The 17,651-nt window shown below is 56.0% G+C and overlaps 1 protein-coding gene across 2 annotated transcripts; it reads right to left on the reverse strand.

Moving 5' to 3' along the window:
• Positions 1–842: 842 nt before the first annotated feature.
• On the reverse strand, positions 843–15,707 carry PDLIM4 (PDZ and LIM domain 4). Of its 2 annotated transcripts, XM_082724287.1 has the most exons (7): positions 15,518–15,707; positions 10,444–10,595; positions 6,652–6,733; positions 2,115–2,296; positions 1,745–1,908; positions 1,293–1,410; positions 843–1,161 (listed from the first exon to the last, which is right to left on the reverse strand). In XM_082724287.1, the coding sequence occupies exons 1-7, from the start codon at positions 15,608–15,610 to the stop codon at positions 957–959; spliced, it is 996 nt and encodes a 331-aa protein (XP_082580413.1). In that variant the 5' UTR covers positions 15,611–15,707; the 3' UTR covers positions 843–956. The 2 variants fall into 2 exon arrangements, with proteins under 2 accessions (XP_082580413.1, XP_082580414.1); XM_082724288.1 differs by lacking the exon at positions 1,293–1,410 and having other exon boundaries at positions 949–1,161; positions 15,518–15,699.
• Positions 15,708–17,651: the final 1,944 nt, after the last annotated feature.

Raw genomic sequence — 17,651 nt, forward strand, 5'->3', positions numbered from 1 at the left:
GGGACAGTTTGTTGTGTGTGAACAGCCATAATTCACCAACTCTGATAACCATTTATATTTTTAATAAGTTCGAGCCTGTGCCTGCTTGTGCAACTGAGCAGTGAAAGGCTCCAGGTCACCTCATCACCCTGTAACCGCCAGGTCTCAGAGAAGGGGTGTGTTTACCCTTGGCTTTGGCGATAGGAGCTAAGCGAAGGGTGCGGCCCTAGGCCCCTCTTCCTATCTTGCCTCTCCCCTAACCTACCCCCCCCCCCCGCCCCGCCTCGCCTCCTCTCGCCTTGCTTCGGCTTTTCTCGTCTCCCACTGCCCCTTCCCGACACTCAAAGCGCTCCCCCTGCTGGGGAAAAAGGGGAAGGGGAAAGAAATGGGGTCTGGGCAAGCATAAAGTGGGCAGCGGGCGGAAAAGCAGACGGGGAGAAACCCGTGAGAACGCCGCGGGGGCCAAAGCCAGGAGTCAGATTACCGTCCGTGGCAGTCCCGGTGATCTTTCCACGGTGCGCCCTAGGGGCTGCCTTGGCTCTGCTCATGGCCAGATGGGACCTTTCCAGTCTGTACTCGCCCTTGTCGTACCTTTGCACACAGTTCCTCACCCTGAAGAGCAATTCCCTCATCACTCAGTTCTCAGCTGACACCTTCCCTGTCTCCACCTTCCCTGATTCCACCGACGTCCAACCCCTTGGCGTGGCACCCCAGGTCTCACCTCCTTTATGACTGCCCCTTGAGATTTATGTCTGCCATCCATCTAGGCTGTGGCCTCCTTGAGACAGCACTGCACCTGTGTTGCTTACCAATGCCCCCAGTGCCCAGAACATGCTTGACACTTGAACAGAGGCACTGACATGTTCAAGGCTGAACAGAGGGAATTTATTAAGAGAGGCAGGGGGCAAACACGTATTTACACGGGCCGCGAGGTGGCATTAAAAGCAGAAGCGGGGACGGGAAGTTCTGGGAGCAGCTCAGACGAGCTCCACCTTGGCATTGGGGTACACTGCCACCACGTCGTAGCCCTCGGGTGGCTTGACGCGCGCCTTGGCGTGGCTCTCGCAGTAGAGCCGCTCGTCCAGAAAGAAGTAACCGCGCTGCTTAAGGTTCAGGCCGCAGTCGCTGCACATAAAGCACTCGGGGTGGTAGAGCTTGTCCCGCGCCTTGACGATGGTGCCCCTGATGGGGAAACCGGGAGAGGACTGCTTCTGGCGACTGACAGATTCGGGAGCATGTTCCCATCCAGGGCCTCGGGCGGGGCCAGGGGAGTGCCGGGGGTGGGTATAGGGGAAGCAGGGGAGGGTACTCACACTATACCGTGGCCGCAGCGCGTGCACTCGGGCAGTCCTTGCAGGCCACTCAGCGGAGTGCCCAGCTTGCTGGCCGTGGGCTTGAGGTTGCGGGCACCGCTGGACCCAGGCCGCTCCCCTGAAAGCCGGAGCGCAAGCGGCATGAGCCAGTTGCAGAGGTCAGAAAAGAGAACTTCACTTCTTCGCGGTGTGGGATGGACCCAGCTTCCAGGACCACCAGCACAGCGACTGGGGACGAGGTTTGGAGGGGGGAGGAGCGGCGACGGGGGTGGAGTGGGAATCCGGACAGAGGCGCCGCGAGGAGTGTGGGACGCTTGGAAGAGAAGAGGCTGGGGTAGATGGCTGGGATGCAGGAAGGGGTTGGGGTCGCAAAGGGGCGGGGGCCGGGCGGCACTCTTCAGGGCACCTGAGGGAGTGGTTAGGCAGGTGGGGCAAGATGGCAGGAGTCTTACCGCCCTGCCCGGCCTCCAGCATGCCCTGCAAGTAGCGGAAGGAGCCTGACTGCTTGGGCTCCGAAGTCAAGGTCTCAGCCGGCTCCCGGAGCATCCTGTACACCTCTGAGCCAAGGTCCACTCCGCAGTCACGGCTCCGCGGGAGACCTCTGGCTGTGTCCGTGCTGGGCAAAAGAGATGCACCAAAGGACACAGTTGTGGCACCAGCCTTCCATCTGCCAGCTCAGGAGTCTGGTGAGGTTTTTCAGAGTGAAACCAGCCAAGACCCAAAGATCAAGTGTCAGGAGTCAAGATGTGACCCAGTGAGAGAAGAGATCTGGGATTAAGGTGGGATCTGGGTGTGGCTTCAAAGGCCACTTCTCTGTACTACCTGTTAAGTGGAGACACATGCAGGGTGCTCATTTGGGTCAGTAAGGTAGCCTCATTGCTGCTGCCATTGTGATGGAATGAGAGGTGAGATGGCTGCCCATAAGGAGGTCCCAGGCCTGGCCTGCCATCTTCTAGCCCAATCCCGGTGGCTGAGGGCCTCCTGCTGATCACTGGACTGCCGTCCTAGGAGAGACAGAGGCCTGAGGCACTGAGAAACCATCTGGGATAGGGCTTCTGGCCCTTCCTTATACATTCCATCCTTGCCCTGCTATGCCAGGCCTTCTGGGATGTTGGCTGGTTACCCCTGCTCTGGCATCTTTGGGCTGTGGTGCCCAGCCAGGGAAGGACTGCAACTTGGGCCCAGTTCAACCCCAAAAGAAATGAGAAATGGCTGTGGAAAGTCAGACACAAAACCTACATGCCTGAGACTCAACTTTGGCACATGAACCATGTGGTGATTCTGACCACCAGTGCCTGTGACGGATGGTGTTGGGGCACGACCATTCCAAGTAACCTTTTAAGGCCAGCGTGACTGGAGCAGAGTTTGTGGCTTCCTTGCAGAGATGCTCCTGGTGCCAGGCCTTCTCACCTGTCAGAACTGTGTTGGGTATTGTATGGGCCTGTAGCTAGGAACATGAAAAAGCAAGCCCCATCCTGCAACCAGGAAAAGTCATCAATCACTGTGTGCCCAAAGCACACAATGGAGTTGGGGGGCAGACTGAGGTTCAGAGGCATCATTGTGAGGTTAGCCCCCTTCGGGCCTGTCCCTTTGCCTCCATTTCATGTTCTGCAGGACAGTATGTGTGGCCTTCTACAGGCAAAGCAGATGAGGGCCAGTGGCTGGCCCAGGCTCAAGGCTCGCCACCCTACTACTCCATGGCCAGCCTGGTGTCCTAGGCTGAAACATTTGGGGAAATGCCTTGACCATGTCTCCTCAGCTCGGGAGAAAAGGGCCATATCTCTGTGGGTGTGGATCTGAATGGCGACTGCGGATCTTCGTCTTTGTAGAGTCCAGGGCTATGCTGCCCCTGGCTTGCAGGCACACAGAGGAACGCACACTCTTATGAGAACTTTCACAAACACACATACGAAGACAACACACAAGGTCTAGCCAGTTCACCGACATATACCTAATTACACAGACACAGTTGCAGATACTCAGAGACTGTGCGGGATTCAGGCAGCCTCCAGCACTGGGGCACAGGGGAGCCTGCAGAGCTTTGTCCTGACTGCCCCCGCTTTTTCTGCAGCCTCGGAGCTGGCTGGGAGCTTGGGGAATGGGCAAACCAGCCACTGAGTGGGGTGGGGCCCCATTTCCCTCACCTCCACAGACAAAGGGGAAGGTCTCGCTGCCCAGGTGGGCCCCATCAGTGAGGCAATCACAGAAGGAAAACCCTCTTCCCCACTGGGCTGAACAAAAGCCCCTGAGAAACCCGAGCACTTTTGCACATGTGTCTGTAGGGCAGGCGGGCAGGCAAGGCTGGCCTGGCCTATAATGGGGACCAGATGGGCCGTGGGCTGTGGGGGCAGGGCTGGGCCTGGTAAGGAGGAGGCTGGGACAGGAAGGGGAGTCAGAAGGTCCTGGAGGAAGGAGGCCCTCACTCACCCAGCAGGGTGTGGGAGTCCACTACAGGGTCATCAGAGCCACTGCTCCCCCCAGGGCCACCCATGCAGCTGCCTCTCTCGGTCTGAACTCAGTAGTTAGGACACACATGGTGACCTCAGTCTCGGTATGAGTCCCACACTTCTATCATCTCTCTGAATCTGTTTCTTTATCTGTTAAATGGGGGAATGTGATGGTCTCTACATCCTAAGTTCCTTGTGGGGATAAAATGAGACAGTTGCTTGCAAAGCACTTAGCATAGTGCCTGGCACACAGCTGATGCTTGGGCTGTCATGGGCATTCCTGAGTTCTTATTCCTATTTCTGGATGTCCCCCACTTTGTGTGTAGTGCACCTGGTGCCACGTGCTCCCCGTCTCTGAGTACCTGCCAGCTGTTTGATTTGGTTGTTGAAGCCTCAGTGGGAAAATCAGCAGAATGGGGGTAACTGCCTGCTTGTTCATCAGCTCTCACGTGACCGTGGTCAAAATCTGGGACACTCAGGACACCTGGGTGGCTTGGTCGGTTAAGCACCTGCCTTTAGCTCAGGTCATGATCCCAGTGTCCTGGGATCGAGCCTCCATCAGTCTCCCTGCTCAGTGGGGAGTCTGCTTCTCCCTTTCCCTGCTCACTCTCAAATAAATAAATAAAATATTTAAAGAAAAAAAATCCTGGGACGCACCCTGGGAGGTGGGCATTGACTCCAGAGGATGAGGTGCCAACTCCGGGAGGCCAAACCCCAGCTCCCTGCCAGTCTGGAGAGCACAGGATGAGTGTGCAAGGGCTTCCTGCTCTACCCGGCTTGCTTTAACCCATTACCTGGTTCTCAGCTTAAATACCATCCTCTCCAGGAAACCTTCCCTTATTGTCACCCTCCCTGTGCCCTGGGCTGGACCAAATGCCTCTTGTGTTCCCATATAAGTAAGGCCTGAGGGAAGAAGGGTCCCCTATTACCCTACATGACCTGCAGAACCTATTTGCATCGGGGGTGCATGCCAGCGTATTTTGTGCTGATTTTAGGGCCAACTGTGGTTTTCTCCTCTGATGTCTCTGGCTGGGCCCACCCACTGCCCACTGCAGGCAGAGGGTGGGAGCACTGTGGGGACAATGGGCCCTGTGTCTGTGTTACTGAGGACACAGCCCTGTGGAGGCTGGGTGGGGGTGTTTCTGTCACCACCCATGGAGCTCATGACTTTTAAGCACAAGAGGGGGATGGCAGCTGAGGGGCAGCCCTGTTGCTTAGAGAAAATCCCTCTGACTCCAGCCTGAGCGAGCCACTGGCAGCCTGGCCTTTGAAGAGGTCAGTAAGGGAAATTGTGGGGGCAGGGGCAGCTGCTCTCCAGCCCACCATCCCCAGGTGCCCTGTCCCTGAGCCCCTCCTGAAGGATGGACTAGAGCTGAGATTCAGATTCCAAAACTCAGGTGCTCTTGCCCTATCCACCCTGCACTCACACGTGATAGCTGGCCTCACAGGTGTGCTGGGGGCCTACACAATGCTGCTGCCTTCTGCCTGACCTGTGTTAAGCCTGGCTGACTTGTCAACCTCTGCTCACCCCTGGCCCCTTGGACCAGGTCACGCTCTGGAGACACAAGCGTGGCTACGAATCTATGCAAGGACAGCTGAAGTCCTGGACAGAGGAAGCCAAAAGACTGTGGTTCTGCCCCATCACTTCATCCCTTGCCTCTGCCCTCGCACCCACCCACAGGAGCTTGTTTTTTTCTGAACCTGTGATGCACAGTCTCACTTCTGTGGCTTTGCATGTGCTTCCTTGCACACTGCCTTTCTCCATGCCTCGTTGCTGGCCGGATTCTTCCTAGTCCTGCAGGTCTTGGCTTGGATACTTCCTCCTCCAGGAAGCCCTCTCTGAACGCTTAGGTGAACCATGTGCCTACTCTGGACTCCTTAGGCCCTTGGCTTCTGCCATTCCAGAACTGCTAAGTACCTCTTCCTTTTCATAATGGGCATTCTCTGCCATGTAGTAAGCATCTGGCCTCCGAGATTCCAACAAAAGTAAGTTAAGGAACAAACACCAGAACGAGAGGATTGGGATAAAGGGTGAGGGAGATGGCCTTCTCTATAGGGAAGCCTCCATGGCAAGAAAGTAGACACAAGCAGGCCTAGATGGCCATGGCCCCACATTTTGAGTCCCACAGTTCTGGTTCCATCACAGAGCAGTCCAATCTCCACCTTTTCCAAACTCTGTAGCCCAGGGACGTTGAGCTGGCTCTGGATACCTCAGCCCTGCCCCCTTGGCTACCCCTCATGTCCATGGCAAAATGAGGCCCTAGAACAGCTCCTTCCTGCCCCCCACGCTTCTTTGAAGACAGTATCATAGTTGTGACTCCTGTCAAATGTGGAAAGGTGACTGTGGCCTGAGGTCTGCTGGGTGCAATCACAGGACAGCCAGGAGAAAACTTCAGCCTTAGGGCATTGAAGTGCCTTATATTCTAAGGTCAGTCTTGAGGACTGAGTTTGGCTCTAGCCACGTGGGTGCCCAAGACTAAGATAAGACAGAAGAATACCCAAACAGCCTGAGGTCACTCCACAGCCTACAGCTTTCCCCGACCCAATCCCCAAGCCAGTGACTTCCTCTTGGTTTGGCATCACTAAGCACCAGAGTGAAACCCAGCTAGGGCGATGGGGGTGAGGTAGCCCTGAGCCAAGGCCTAGCCTCGTTCCTGCCCATTCTAAGTATCTTTGTCTCAGAATCTAGGACTATTTAGAGTACAGACAGAGCCCCCCCCGCCCCCCCCCCCGCAGATGTTTATCACCTGGGGAGCACAGAATGGGGCATGGACATGGCCCAGAGAAGTCTGCTGCTTCAGTCTCTGGTTTGGGCATCTGAAAGCTAGACAGCAAGACATCTAGTGCAGGCCTGGCCCCTCTGCCCTGGGCTTGCTCTGAACCGGGCCAGGCCAGGTGGTGTCCATACATACCTGGGCCTCAGGGTCAATATGGATCCTCTGTGCCTGAGCCTTGCTGTCCTCTGGGACACTGGTCCAGCTCCTGCCTTCAGGTCTGTGACAGGAATTAGGATGGTCAGATAGATCTGTTTACTGTGCCTACCATGACTGGAACCATGGCTAAGAGGGGGTGGGCTCGGGGTCCAGAGCCACCCAGGACCAGGCCGGGCACCCTGAATGGCAGAAGCCACCACCGCAGCACTTGCCCCTGCACCAGATGGTAGCTGTTGTAGCGAGGAGACAGAACTCGAGATCTGCCACCTGCCTAGGGCGGGGCTGTGTGTTCCATCCTCACCAGCTGCTCCAGGCCTCTCTGGTCTCATTCCCAGACAGGATGCAACAGAAGCCCTTCAACTTCCCCACTTTTTCACCCTCTCCGTGGCCTCAGCAAAAAAGAAGGCGGGCTCATAGCAGGGCGTGCCAGGCCTCACACGTGGATCAGCGAGGAGCCCATCTGCTTATCCTCTTCCATCCACAGCCTCTGGCCTGGCTTGGAGGTCAAGCATCCCTGGGCTCTAGGGGAGGTGACATAGAGGCTTTGAGGGGTGCGCCTCCCCTCTTGCTGCCGGCAGAGTCATCACCAATGTCTGCCCAGCCCAGATGGGAAACAGGCCATTAGGAAATTCCTGCTTCACCATAGAAACCAAAAGCCAAACACCACTCAGGAGGGAGAAAAACATCATAAACCTGCCATAAGTGGGGCAGGCGGGGCTGGCGGGGCTGAAAGACTACAGGCCTGGGGCCCAGTCTTGCCATTCAGTAGCCCTATGAGGAGGCAAGCCAGGAGGTTGCATGGACCCTGGACTGACAGGTGGGTGTGAAGGGAGGCCCATTAGACCAAAGGGGAATAATGTCCCCCTTCACCTCAAAAGGCCTCCTGGGGCTTTCCAAGAACTCACCACTGGGCCAGCAGCTCAACACGGCCTCTCTCCCTGCAGTTCACTGAAGGATTTTTAACTATCTGTCTACACATGTAGACCACACTCACTCTACACTTCCTCACCATGGCCCATTCCTTAAGCTGGTACAGACTAGCCTCTCTCCCCCAGAGCCTTCTGCAGGCCTGTGCCACCAAGGCTCTGCTGCCCGAGGGCAACACCATCCCCACTCGCCCCAGCCTCTCCTCCAGGCTCCCGGTGACTGCCCTAACTCACAGCTCCACCTTTGGCCTCCGCCAGCTCAGAACTCTGATGGGATCAGTCTAGGACATCACATGTGGCTACGACGACCTTATACTCCCCTGAAGTTCTGCCCAGAAGAAAAGTACAAGCCTGTGGTCTGGAGATCAGAGTGCACAAAGTACCCAGAGCAAAGAGCGTAGCCCAAGGCAGCAGATCAGAATGAAGGCTTATTCAATCTCCATCCATAGGCCTTCACTTTAGGCTGGACAGGTGGCAGCATCTACCATCTTTAAGCAAAACGACAGCCCAAGGGTGGGCCATGTAATTGCATCTTGTAACATATACAATGGGCACCAGAGACCTCACCAGAAGCCTGGGTTTGGAGCCGATGCCAGAAAGGTTCTGGACCTAGAGAACATGCCCAGAAAGTATGGGTTAGCTTGGATTGTTGGATAACTGGCTCTGAGTTCTAAACAAAATAATATAGCAAGAAAGTTGGGCCCTTCCTTCACTTCTCTTCCTGTGGAGAAGTCTTTGGAGGGTTAGACCCCTCTGTAAATAAGCAGGGAACTGGTCTGGGTCAAACTCTGTGGGCAGGGGCACAGAATAGCTCTCTCCAGTCAGCTCAACAGGCTGATCCTCCACAGAAACCATGCTGAGGGGGGTCTGTGGAGCATAGGTCCTGTCCTAGCAGGAAGGTCAGAGAGCAGGGTCAGAGGCCTTGTGGATGGTGCCCAGAAGAAATGCTAGCCCAGAGGGTCAAGGTGGCCTTCTTAATTTCTCAGAATCTGCATGTGTGAGCACTAGGAGGTGGAGGCTGGAAGACAGGACCCCAGATTTTCACCCTAAGCAAACCCAGTACATCATAAGCATTTAATCTCCCAATCATAAGATGGTCCCATTTTAGAGCTGAGGAAACTGAGGACTTTGAGATTAAATCACTTGCTGGAGGACACCACAGTTCTCCAGTGCAGAGCTGGGAATTGAACCCAGATCTGTGATAGTAGAGAGTATGCTCTCACCTGGTCCATGGCCAGGCAGCATTCGGGGGCAGAGTAGAACAGATCAGGGGACTCTGTGGCTCCATCCATGCTTGGCTTGGAACAAATGACCAGGAAAGGAAGGAAGGAAGGAAAGGGAACCTCCACCCTGCCCCCATCCTGCTGCCCTCCCCTGACATCATTCCCTCTGGGAACCTCCTGACTCAGGCCCCCCTACAAGCTCCCACTGCCTCCCCCACCCCACTACTACCAGGGCTTCCCTTCTTTAGCAATGCAAAATGAAGGCCGGAGGTGAGTCAGGGCCAAGGAAACCAGCCAAGTGGGGCAGCCACAGAGGCCACTCGTGGGCAGAGCAGTGCTGATGTTTCCCCCAGCCAGACTATACCTCAGTCTGGGAGAGGGCGATGAATGTGATCCTGTTTGGTGGAGAAGAAAACTCAGGCTCATAGAGGTCATCTGGTGTACCTAAGATCCCACAGAGTCTGGATTAGAACCAGCTCTGCTGAACTCCCAGGCCAGGGCCCATTGCCCTTGGAGTTGCACTCAGCTTCAAGAGCACAGTCAGGGGTCCTGACTCCAACCTGGACCCACAACCAGGCCAGACGCACATGGAGGCTCTCAGAAGCCTTCCTAACATGTTTAATGGCTCCCACCCCTGCCAGCTCTAACGCATAGTTAGCCGTGTTGTGGTTTGGAGAAACTTTGCTGACCCACGTCCACAGGAGGGTCATGGAAAGTCCCTGTTAGCAATGAACGTGGCAGAGCTAAGCAGTTCTGTCTGACTTCTCTGGATCCAAGCAAGATAGGGGGAAGGGAGATCCCACTCAGCCAGGACCTGGCCACCTGCCTTTACAGCTAACCAAGACCTAGTGCCTGACTGGGGCTAGGGACACTTCAGGTGGACCTTCCATCCTAGATCATTTATAAGGCACACACATGGCCTGGAGAACCCCAATCCTCCCCCTTCATGTAGGCAATATGGCATGATACAGTCCCTAGCATCCAGATTGAATCAGAATCTGTTGCAGAGGCATGAGGCATGGTGGCGCCAACCGAGGCAGGGCAGCCTTGTGGGGGCAGGAGTGGTGGCAGCCACTCCTAGGAGTGAGAGACACCTGAGGACAAGCTTTGCTTTCCCACTCCCTTGCTGAGGAACTTTAGGCACCCACTAACCTTTCTGGGCCTCAGCTATCTCATCTGTAATATGAGGACCACCCCAACTTCCATTTTATCAAGCAGGTCTAAAGGTTAAATGAGGTGTGGAACAAGAAACCACTTTGAAATGATCAGCAAAAGGATCACTCACTCAGGGGTGGGAAGACTGAAATCACTGCCCCCATCCCCAGAGGCTGCCCAAGGTCTTATTTCATCGTTGATTTGGGCTGCCTGTCCCCTCCCATAAGTTCCTCAACAGATTTCCAGTCCTGAGCTAACAGGGGGCCTCTTTCCTTCTTAAGCACCACCCTCTCCAAACAGTGTCTGTCATGCCCCTGGGAAAGCACTAGTTCCTAGGACTGGGGTGCCATGGAGCTGAGGCAGAGAGGCTGTGTGGAGCCTGGCTCTCTGAGGATGCTGGCTATTCCTGACTTATCCTCCCCTTCATTCCACCCCCCGCACCCCAGGCCAGCCTACCCTGTGCATACCTGCTCACAGAGAGTGTGAGGTGGTCGTGGCAGCCCTTGATGCGATTCTGCGCCTCCAGGTGCGTCATGAGCTCTGTGCTTTCCCCATTGATGGCCTGGATCAGGTCTCCAGGGCACAGGGCAGCCAGTGCAGCCTTGCTGCCAGCATGGACCTGTAAAGGGACAAGCCAGAGGACTGGGCATCGGCCATTATGTGGCCTTGCTGTGGTCTCGGGCCTGGACCTCCTCCAACCTCGGAACCTGGGCTGTGCAGCCCTTCTGCCCACATGACCTGTGGGTAGGCCAGCCCCAAGACTGGTTGAGTTCCCATGTGGTCTTGCCACAGCCTCTGTTGTAAACACCCCCAATTCCAACACCTGAAGGACCTCTGGGGTATGAGGGCATGTAACCGGGCCTTCCTTGGGACTGGGACAAGTGGGATGTCCCAGTCCCAAGCAACTCTTGTCGCTTGCATATGTGCTCACGGACATGCAAGGGATACTCGGGGACACATAGGCTCCCAGATACATACAAAGCATGGACATGTCACATATACCCTACATAGTCAGGGCTCTACCCAGACACACAGCATGGCAGTCCCTTAACCCGATATTTCCTTGTCTCCCTACTCATTTCCTTTCATCCCTAACCCCCACATTCACCTCCACCTCCCCACACTCTATCCAGACCAACTGAATATCCAGGTGCTACCGACAGCCCCAGATAATTCTCACCTCCATGCTTCTGCAGATACTCGTCTTTCTAGCTGGAACACTCTTTCCTTTGACCTCAAACCCTAATTACCAGCTTTTTCCTTCTCACCTTCACATCTTAGCAGAGAAGGCATTTCCCCTAGGAACCTCTTCTTCGGGCTCTCATAGTCCTCTGTGTACCCCTTTACCACTTTGCTCCCCTAACATTGTTAGCGCCTCATTCTGGGTCTGTGTCATCACCTCCCCAGGCAAGTCCAGGACCGTGTACTTCCTGTTGCCTGCCTGACTGCACTCCTGAGTCGCTATTTGACCTCCACTTCATCAGCAGGACAGACACTCTATCAGGCCACCCCAGTGCTACTATTGACTCCAGGCAAATGGTGTCCATATCTGGAGCTTCTTACAATGCTGGTGCCCTGACGAGGGCCACATGGGGTTGAGGATAGGCTAACAGAGAGGCCAGAGTAAGGAGCCCAGGGGAATTCAGGCAACAGGGCACTCTTCACCCTTTCCCCAGTCCCAGTACCACCTTTGGAAAGAAACTTTAGGCCCCCTTATTAAAAAAAAAAAAAAAATTTTTTTTGCAGTAATTTCTATGCCTGATATGGGGCTCAAACTTACAACTGTAAGATCAAAGTCACATGCTGTACCAACTGAATCAACCAGAGTGTAGGTGCCCTCATTCCTACCCGGCCTCTCCAGTGGTGTCCTCAAGAGCTTCCAGCAACCCCATTCCTATTGCTGGAGTTGGGAGCTCCTGAAAGCCCAGCTAGGCTCAGCCTATCCAGTTTTCAGTAGTGAGTGGACAAAGCCGAGGTGCTGGCAGCTCCTTGGCTGGAATCCTGGTGTGGGCAGCGCTGAAGCTGGCCCGCCCTGAAATAGGCTGCCCCAAGGAATATTTTTCTGGAGCATGGCCCCCTCAGCAACCAGCCCACCACGAATGCTCTTCCACAGGGCCTAGGCACCTGCACAAGCCTATCATCCTGGGGGAAGGACCTACTGGGCATTATCCCACCCTCCACTCAAGGCCCTGCTCCAGGTCCCTCTCCTTTGTGGACACATGCTCTGTGAAATGGCCTGGGCTCAGTGCTTTACCCATAACTAGTTCATGGCAACTTTTCAACCACCTGATGAGACAAAGGCTGTTCTCATTCCTAGAAATGAAGTAAGGGAGGCTTGGGGGAAGGGGCACCTTGCCCCAGTCCCCATGCTGGAGAGAAGTCTTCTTCTTCAGGGGGGTGGCTAGCTGCACGATGACTCAGCCAGGACAAGGGGTGCATTCAGGCCCCTGTGGGTGGAGGAAGTTCTTGAGAGCAGGGGTGGCTGGGACTCTGCCAGCTCCACTAGCTCGGGGAGTTCTGGTCAGAGAGGGCATGAGGCCAGGAAACCGTGACTCTCCCAACTGCCTTTATAAGCATTGTCTCAGTCCTCCAGGAAAGCCCATTTCTTAGGTGAGGAAACTGAGGTCCAGAGAAGTGCAGAAGGATGTTCAACTGATAAATGGCAGAGTCAGGATTTCACTGCAAGCCAGCTGGTTCCAAGTCTATCCACTAACCCCTGTGTGATTTGCTGAAGAAAGGGAGTGAGGGGAGAGACTCTCCTAGGGGAGAGAGAGTATCACAGGTAAAAAGGTCAGCATGTATAATGGCTCCCTCGGAGAGAGAATAAAAGCAGTCTTCTGGGATTGAAGCATCATTAGTGAGAGGAGAGTGGGAGAAAAGTCAGAGAAGAAGCAGGGACCTGACCTGCGGGTCTTGTAGGCCCAGGTAAGAAGCTGTCATTTCTCCTGGGTGGTTGGGAACTATGGAGGGTTCTAAGCAGGGAAGTCACAGGACACAGTTTAACTCAGGCCTCTCCCTCTGGCTGCTGAATGCAGGATAAATAGACAGAAGGAAGGGAGAGGGGTACAGCGAGGTCAGTTGCACAAAGCAGGCTCCTCACCTGTAGCTTTCCCAGCCCCTTTAAATTCCCGGCCCCTGCTCCACTCTGCCAAGCCTAGACACTGTGGTGGACTGGAAGTCACAGAGTCTGGGGACATATTGTCCCGTATAGTCACAGCAAGTGCCGGGCAGGCCTGGATTCCTGTCCCTGCTCTGCTTCTCTGGATGCACCCTGGCCTCTCTGAGCCTCAGTATCCCCATCTATAATGTGAGCCCAGTGGGAGCCCTTACTATTAAGAGCTCAGGGCAAAAAGCCCCCACAGTGGGTTGAGCACATGGTGGTGGGGAGCTGATACCAGCACAAATTAGGGTGGGGCCTGGAATGCTATGGACGCTCAGCCACGGCCGCCAATCACTGTAGTTCATAGGGGAAGAAGCACAGACCAGGGGTTCTTGGGGCCTCCGCCAGGCTTCATGGGCTGAAGGTGTAAGGCCATAGCTCCAGGCAGCCAGCCTCATCCCTGTCTCTGAGTGTGGCTGTCCTCACAGCAGGGTGGGCGGGGGATGGGGGGACAAGGCTCTAGAAGCATGGAAGAGGTTGGGTCTTGAGCCCCCTTGGTAAAGACACTCTCACACATCATCCGTGTCTGTAGATCTGCCCTTAACATACCTGCTGGGCAAGCTGTGGCCTGTGTCTCCCCAGCCTCAAAGATCTTCCCAGATCCCCCCAAATCCAGGCTCAGGCATCCTGGTTCCTTAGGCCTGAGCTGCTGCCGCATGACTTTGGGGGACAAGGAGGGGGTTCTTCCTGGCAAACCCTCTCCCAGCCTGCCTGCCTGCCGGCCAGGGGCCTGAATCCCAGTTAGCTCCAAACAAGGCCGCCACTGCTGCTGCCACTGTGACGTGTGGAGGCCTTTCCTCCACGGGCCAGCAGCCGCGTGGGCAACAGATGTCTCTGCTCCCTGCCGCCTGTGGCCGTCAGCCGCCGCCACTGAGCCTGTCAGCGGCCTCACGCCCAGGGTGCCTGGACTGCTGGCTGGCCTAGCACCCCCACCAGCCCGCCTTGGCGGACACACAGCAAGGCATACATGCAGACAGACACAGAGGCGCACGCGCACACGCACACACACACACAGACACACACACACACACACACACACAGCAGTCCCCCTCAGGGAAGTGGGAGATGAAAGGCTGTGTTGATGTCCTGGGAGATGAAAGATGTGTTGAAGGCCCACCTCACTTAGCCCCAGGAACCTGGTGACCATGGGGTAAGGGCAGATGTGGGAAGTCTCCCAGGACAGCTGGGCCTGCCTGTCACCCTGGTCCCCAGAAATGGGATTCCGTGATTTTTTACTCCACCGGGTACCCACCCACTTCCAAGTAGCAGAAAGAAACCTCTGAAAGCCCAGCCAGCTTGGTCCAGCCTCCACAGAGAGAGGTGGCAACACAGTGGGGGAAGGTGATTCTCAGTTCTCCTGACTCAGGCCTCCAAAGGCAGCCTGTGTGTGTATAAAGGATGGTCCTCAAATGGCCCCAGGTCCCTTTGCTCTTCCTTCCAGAGCGAGACCCTTCAAGGGCAGGACCTGGGTTTTGTCCTCTTTTGTCCCCTAGTCTGAGATCCCCAAAGGCAGAGTCTGACTCCCTTTTTTAGCCCTTCAAACTAAGGAACCCTGAAGCCAGACCAGGATCCTGTCTCCCTGAGACTGGGCACCCCTTCTGACAGGGCCTGAATCCCTTCCTCAGCTCCTCTGTCTCCCCAGATTAGCCAACCCCGCAGGGCTGTGCCCACTCCTCTTTCTCCTCTGTCCTAAGTCTGGGGCAATGCATGGCCCTGGAAATCAGAGAAACTGGGCCGAGGTTATTCTGGCCCCTAGCCTTGTGTGGTCTTGTGCGGAGGGGTCTCAAAACCTCACAGTCAAGTCTCTCCTTCCCCTGGAAGCCCAAAATTTCTCTTGGTCACTTCCCCTTAGGACAATTGAGGTCACAGATGAGAGTCTGACCAAAACTAGAGTGAGGAAGTGAATGGATCTTCTCCTTTTCATATTCAGAGAGGACCCCAGACCTCCCTGGGGTTACCCAGCTCTACTGGCAGGGACCTTTGATAGGAGAAGGGGTTCTCAGTCATTTTGCCCCAAATGCTCAGGCTGGGTTCAGTTTAAGCAGCATTTCCCGGCCTCTGTAGATCTGTCCAGACCCCTGGCCCAGTGAGCTCCTTCCCCGGCCTGAAGCAACTCCCCCAAAATAAGACCAGCGGGGAGGCTGGTGTGTGAACTGGGGTGGGGGTTTCCTTCAAGGGATAGGACAGGCAGGCCCGGCGCAGGGAGAGAGGGGGTTGGGGCAGTACTGCCCTGCTTGGAAGCCTCCAGAGGCCATGTGTCGCCCAGGCCAGTCTTTGGCTTTCGAACCTCAGGGACGTCGGGGATCTGGGTTTCGGGTGGACCGCGAGGACAGGGTCTCAGATCGAAGACCTCCCCGCCGCCCCGTGGCCGCCAGACTCACCCGCGAGATGGTGAGGGGTGCGCTGAAGTCCCGGCCGCCTACTAGGCGGAAGCCCCAGGGCGAAGGGCCGCGCAGGGTCACGGAATGGGGCATCACGGGCCGGAGCCGCAGCCGGAGCCTGAGCCGGACACTGAGGAGCTGCCGCCACCGCCACCGCCACCGCCGCCGCCGCCTGGACGCCGCGCCCCGCCCCCGGCCCGCCCGCCCCCGAACCCCGCTCCACCCGGCCCCCGCCCCCGTTCCCCTCGCTCCCGGATTGGCCCCGCGGCCAGCCGGACCCGCCCACTTCGGGGGGCTCTGAGGACCCGCCCCTTGGCTCCAGCGCCTAGAGCCCCGCACCCCCGGCGCGGTCGCGGAGACCCCGGGACTAGCACAGCCCCGACGACGGGGATCCTGCCCTGGCCTCGCTCTGAGGGCCACGGACCCGACATGGGCCGCGGAAGCTCAGGCACAGGTCCTTTGAAGTCGCATCTACCGGGCGGCGCCCCAGCCTGATGAGGGACTAGGGGAGCGAGTGGGGGGGGGGGTGCGGCCCAGATGGGGGATGGGGCCGTGCCTTGCTCCGAAAACTCCTTAAGGTCCTGGCAGACAAACATGCCTCTCTACCCCACGGTGTGGTGCGAGGAGTTCTCTGAACAGCAAGCCCTGCGGAGGAGCCTCCTGCCTGAGGAAGCCTGGGCCTGGGACACAGCCCCAGGACGACAGCAGGCAGTGCCAAGTATGGGGTGAGAACAGAAAGGTCCCCAGCCTCATTCTGGGATGTCAGGAGGTCTTTCTGGAAGCAGTGGCCCCCAAATTGAGTCTAGAAGAAGGGTGGTGTCTTGTCCTTCCAGGTGTCACTCACTCCTTCCCCTCTGGGGCCATGTCTCTGGCTGCACTGCCTCTTCCCATCCTCCTTTGAAAGGTTTTTTGTTTCCCTAGGCTTCCCAGAAAAGGAGCTGCTTAGGTGGTTTGGGGGTAGTAGCTGCATCACTGGAGGGGAGTGATGTGTTTGAGGGACATGGAATTGTGGGCAGGCTTTCGCTTGAGGCCCTTCCTGGTGCTGTCTTCACTCTCAGCCATTGTCCTCCAGGGATGTCCTTGAATGGCCCTTGTAGGCTCCATGACTGGGCTCCCCTAAACACTTGGTGTCTGGCTGTCTCAGGTAAGCACTGTTTGCTTTGGGTTTTCCGCCCCCCCCCACCCAGTTCTGAGGAGGCCCCTAATTTAGTCATTTTTGACAACCCTGTGTGCTCTCTTGGCCAACTTTAGGTAAGGGCTCTGCCCTTGGGATGCTAACAGGCTATGGGGTGAGATATGTCCATGGGGTCTCTAGCAGCCCCAAGAAGGAAAACTGCTTAAGAGGCACAAAGTTGGGTGCCTGGGTGGCTCAGTTGGTTAAGCATCTGCCTTCGGTTCATGTAATGACCCCAGGGTCCTGGGGTTGAGCCCCATATCTGGTGCTTGCTCAGAGGGGAGCCTGTTTCTCCCTCTGCGTCTAACTGTGGGAGCTGCAGTTAGACGCAGAGGGAGAAACAGGCTCCCCTCTGAGCAAGCTGAACAAGCTCTGTGCTCAAGCTCTCTCTGTCAAATAAATAAATAAAATCTAAAAAAAAAAAAAAAAAGAGAGAGAGAGAAACTTACAGTAGTCCAAAGAAGGGGGGGTGCCTTCACCATAGAACATGATTTCCTCTCTGGGAGGTGAGGTGCTGCTGTCTATTCAGCTGGCAGAGAGAGGTGAGTGGTATGCATGGGTGGGGGGAGTGTGTCAGCCACATATTGGGCTCTCAGCCCTGTGAGGTGGAGGTTTCTGCTCAGCCCCATACAGACCTGGAGAGGAGTGGACTTGGACAAAGTGGAGAGGCCATCAGGAAAGCTGGTCTCTGGATGGTCTCTCAGAGGTCCTTAGGCCAGAAACTCTACGGACCTTGGATCCCACTAAAGGACAGGGACAGTGGGGGCAACCATCACCTATCACAGACTGTACAAGGGTTAGATGCACAGAAAGGCTGGGTAGCCAGAGATCCTGTATCTGGATTCCAAGAACTATAGTGAATGTAAGTGGCACAAGTCATGCTGGTATTAAAGGGTCCTTAAGAGTTCGTGGAAGCTCCTACCTGAGACATCCCATAGTCTTGAAACTTGAAACATATTC

The sequence above is a fragment of the Mustela nivalis genome (assembly GCF_964662115.1).
Source record: "Mustela nivalis genome assembly, chromosome: 3".
Lineage (NCBI taxonomy): Eukaryota > Metazoa > Chordata > Mammalia > Carnivora > Mustelidae > Mustela > Mustela nivalis.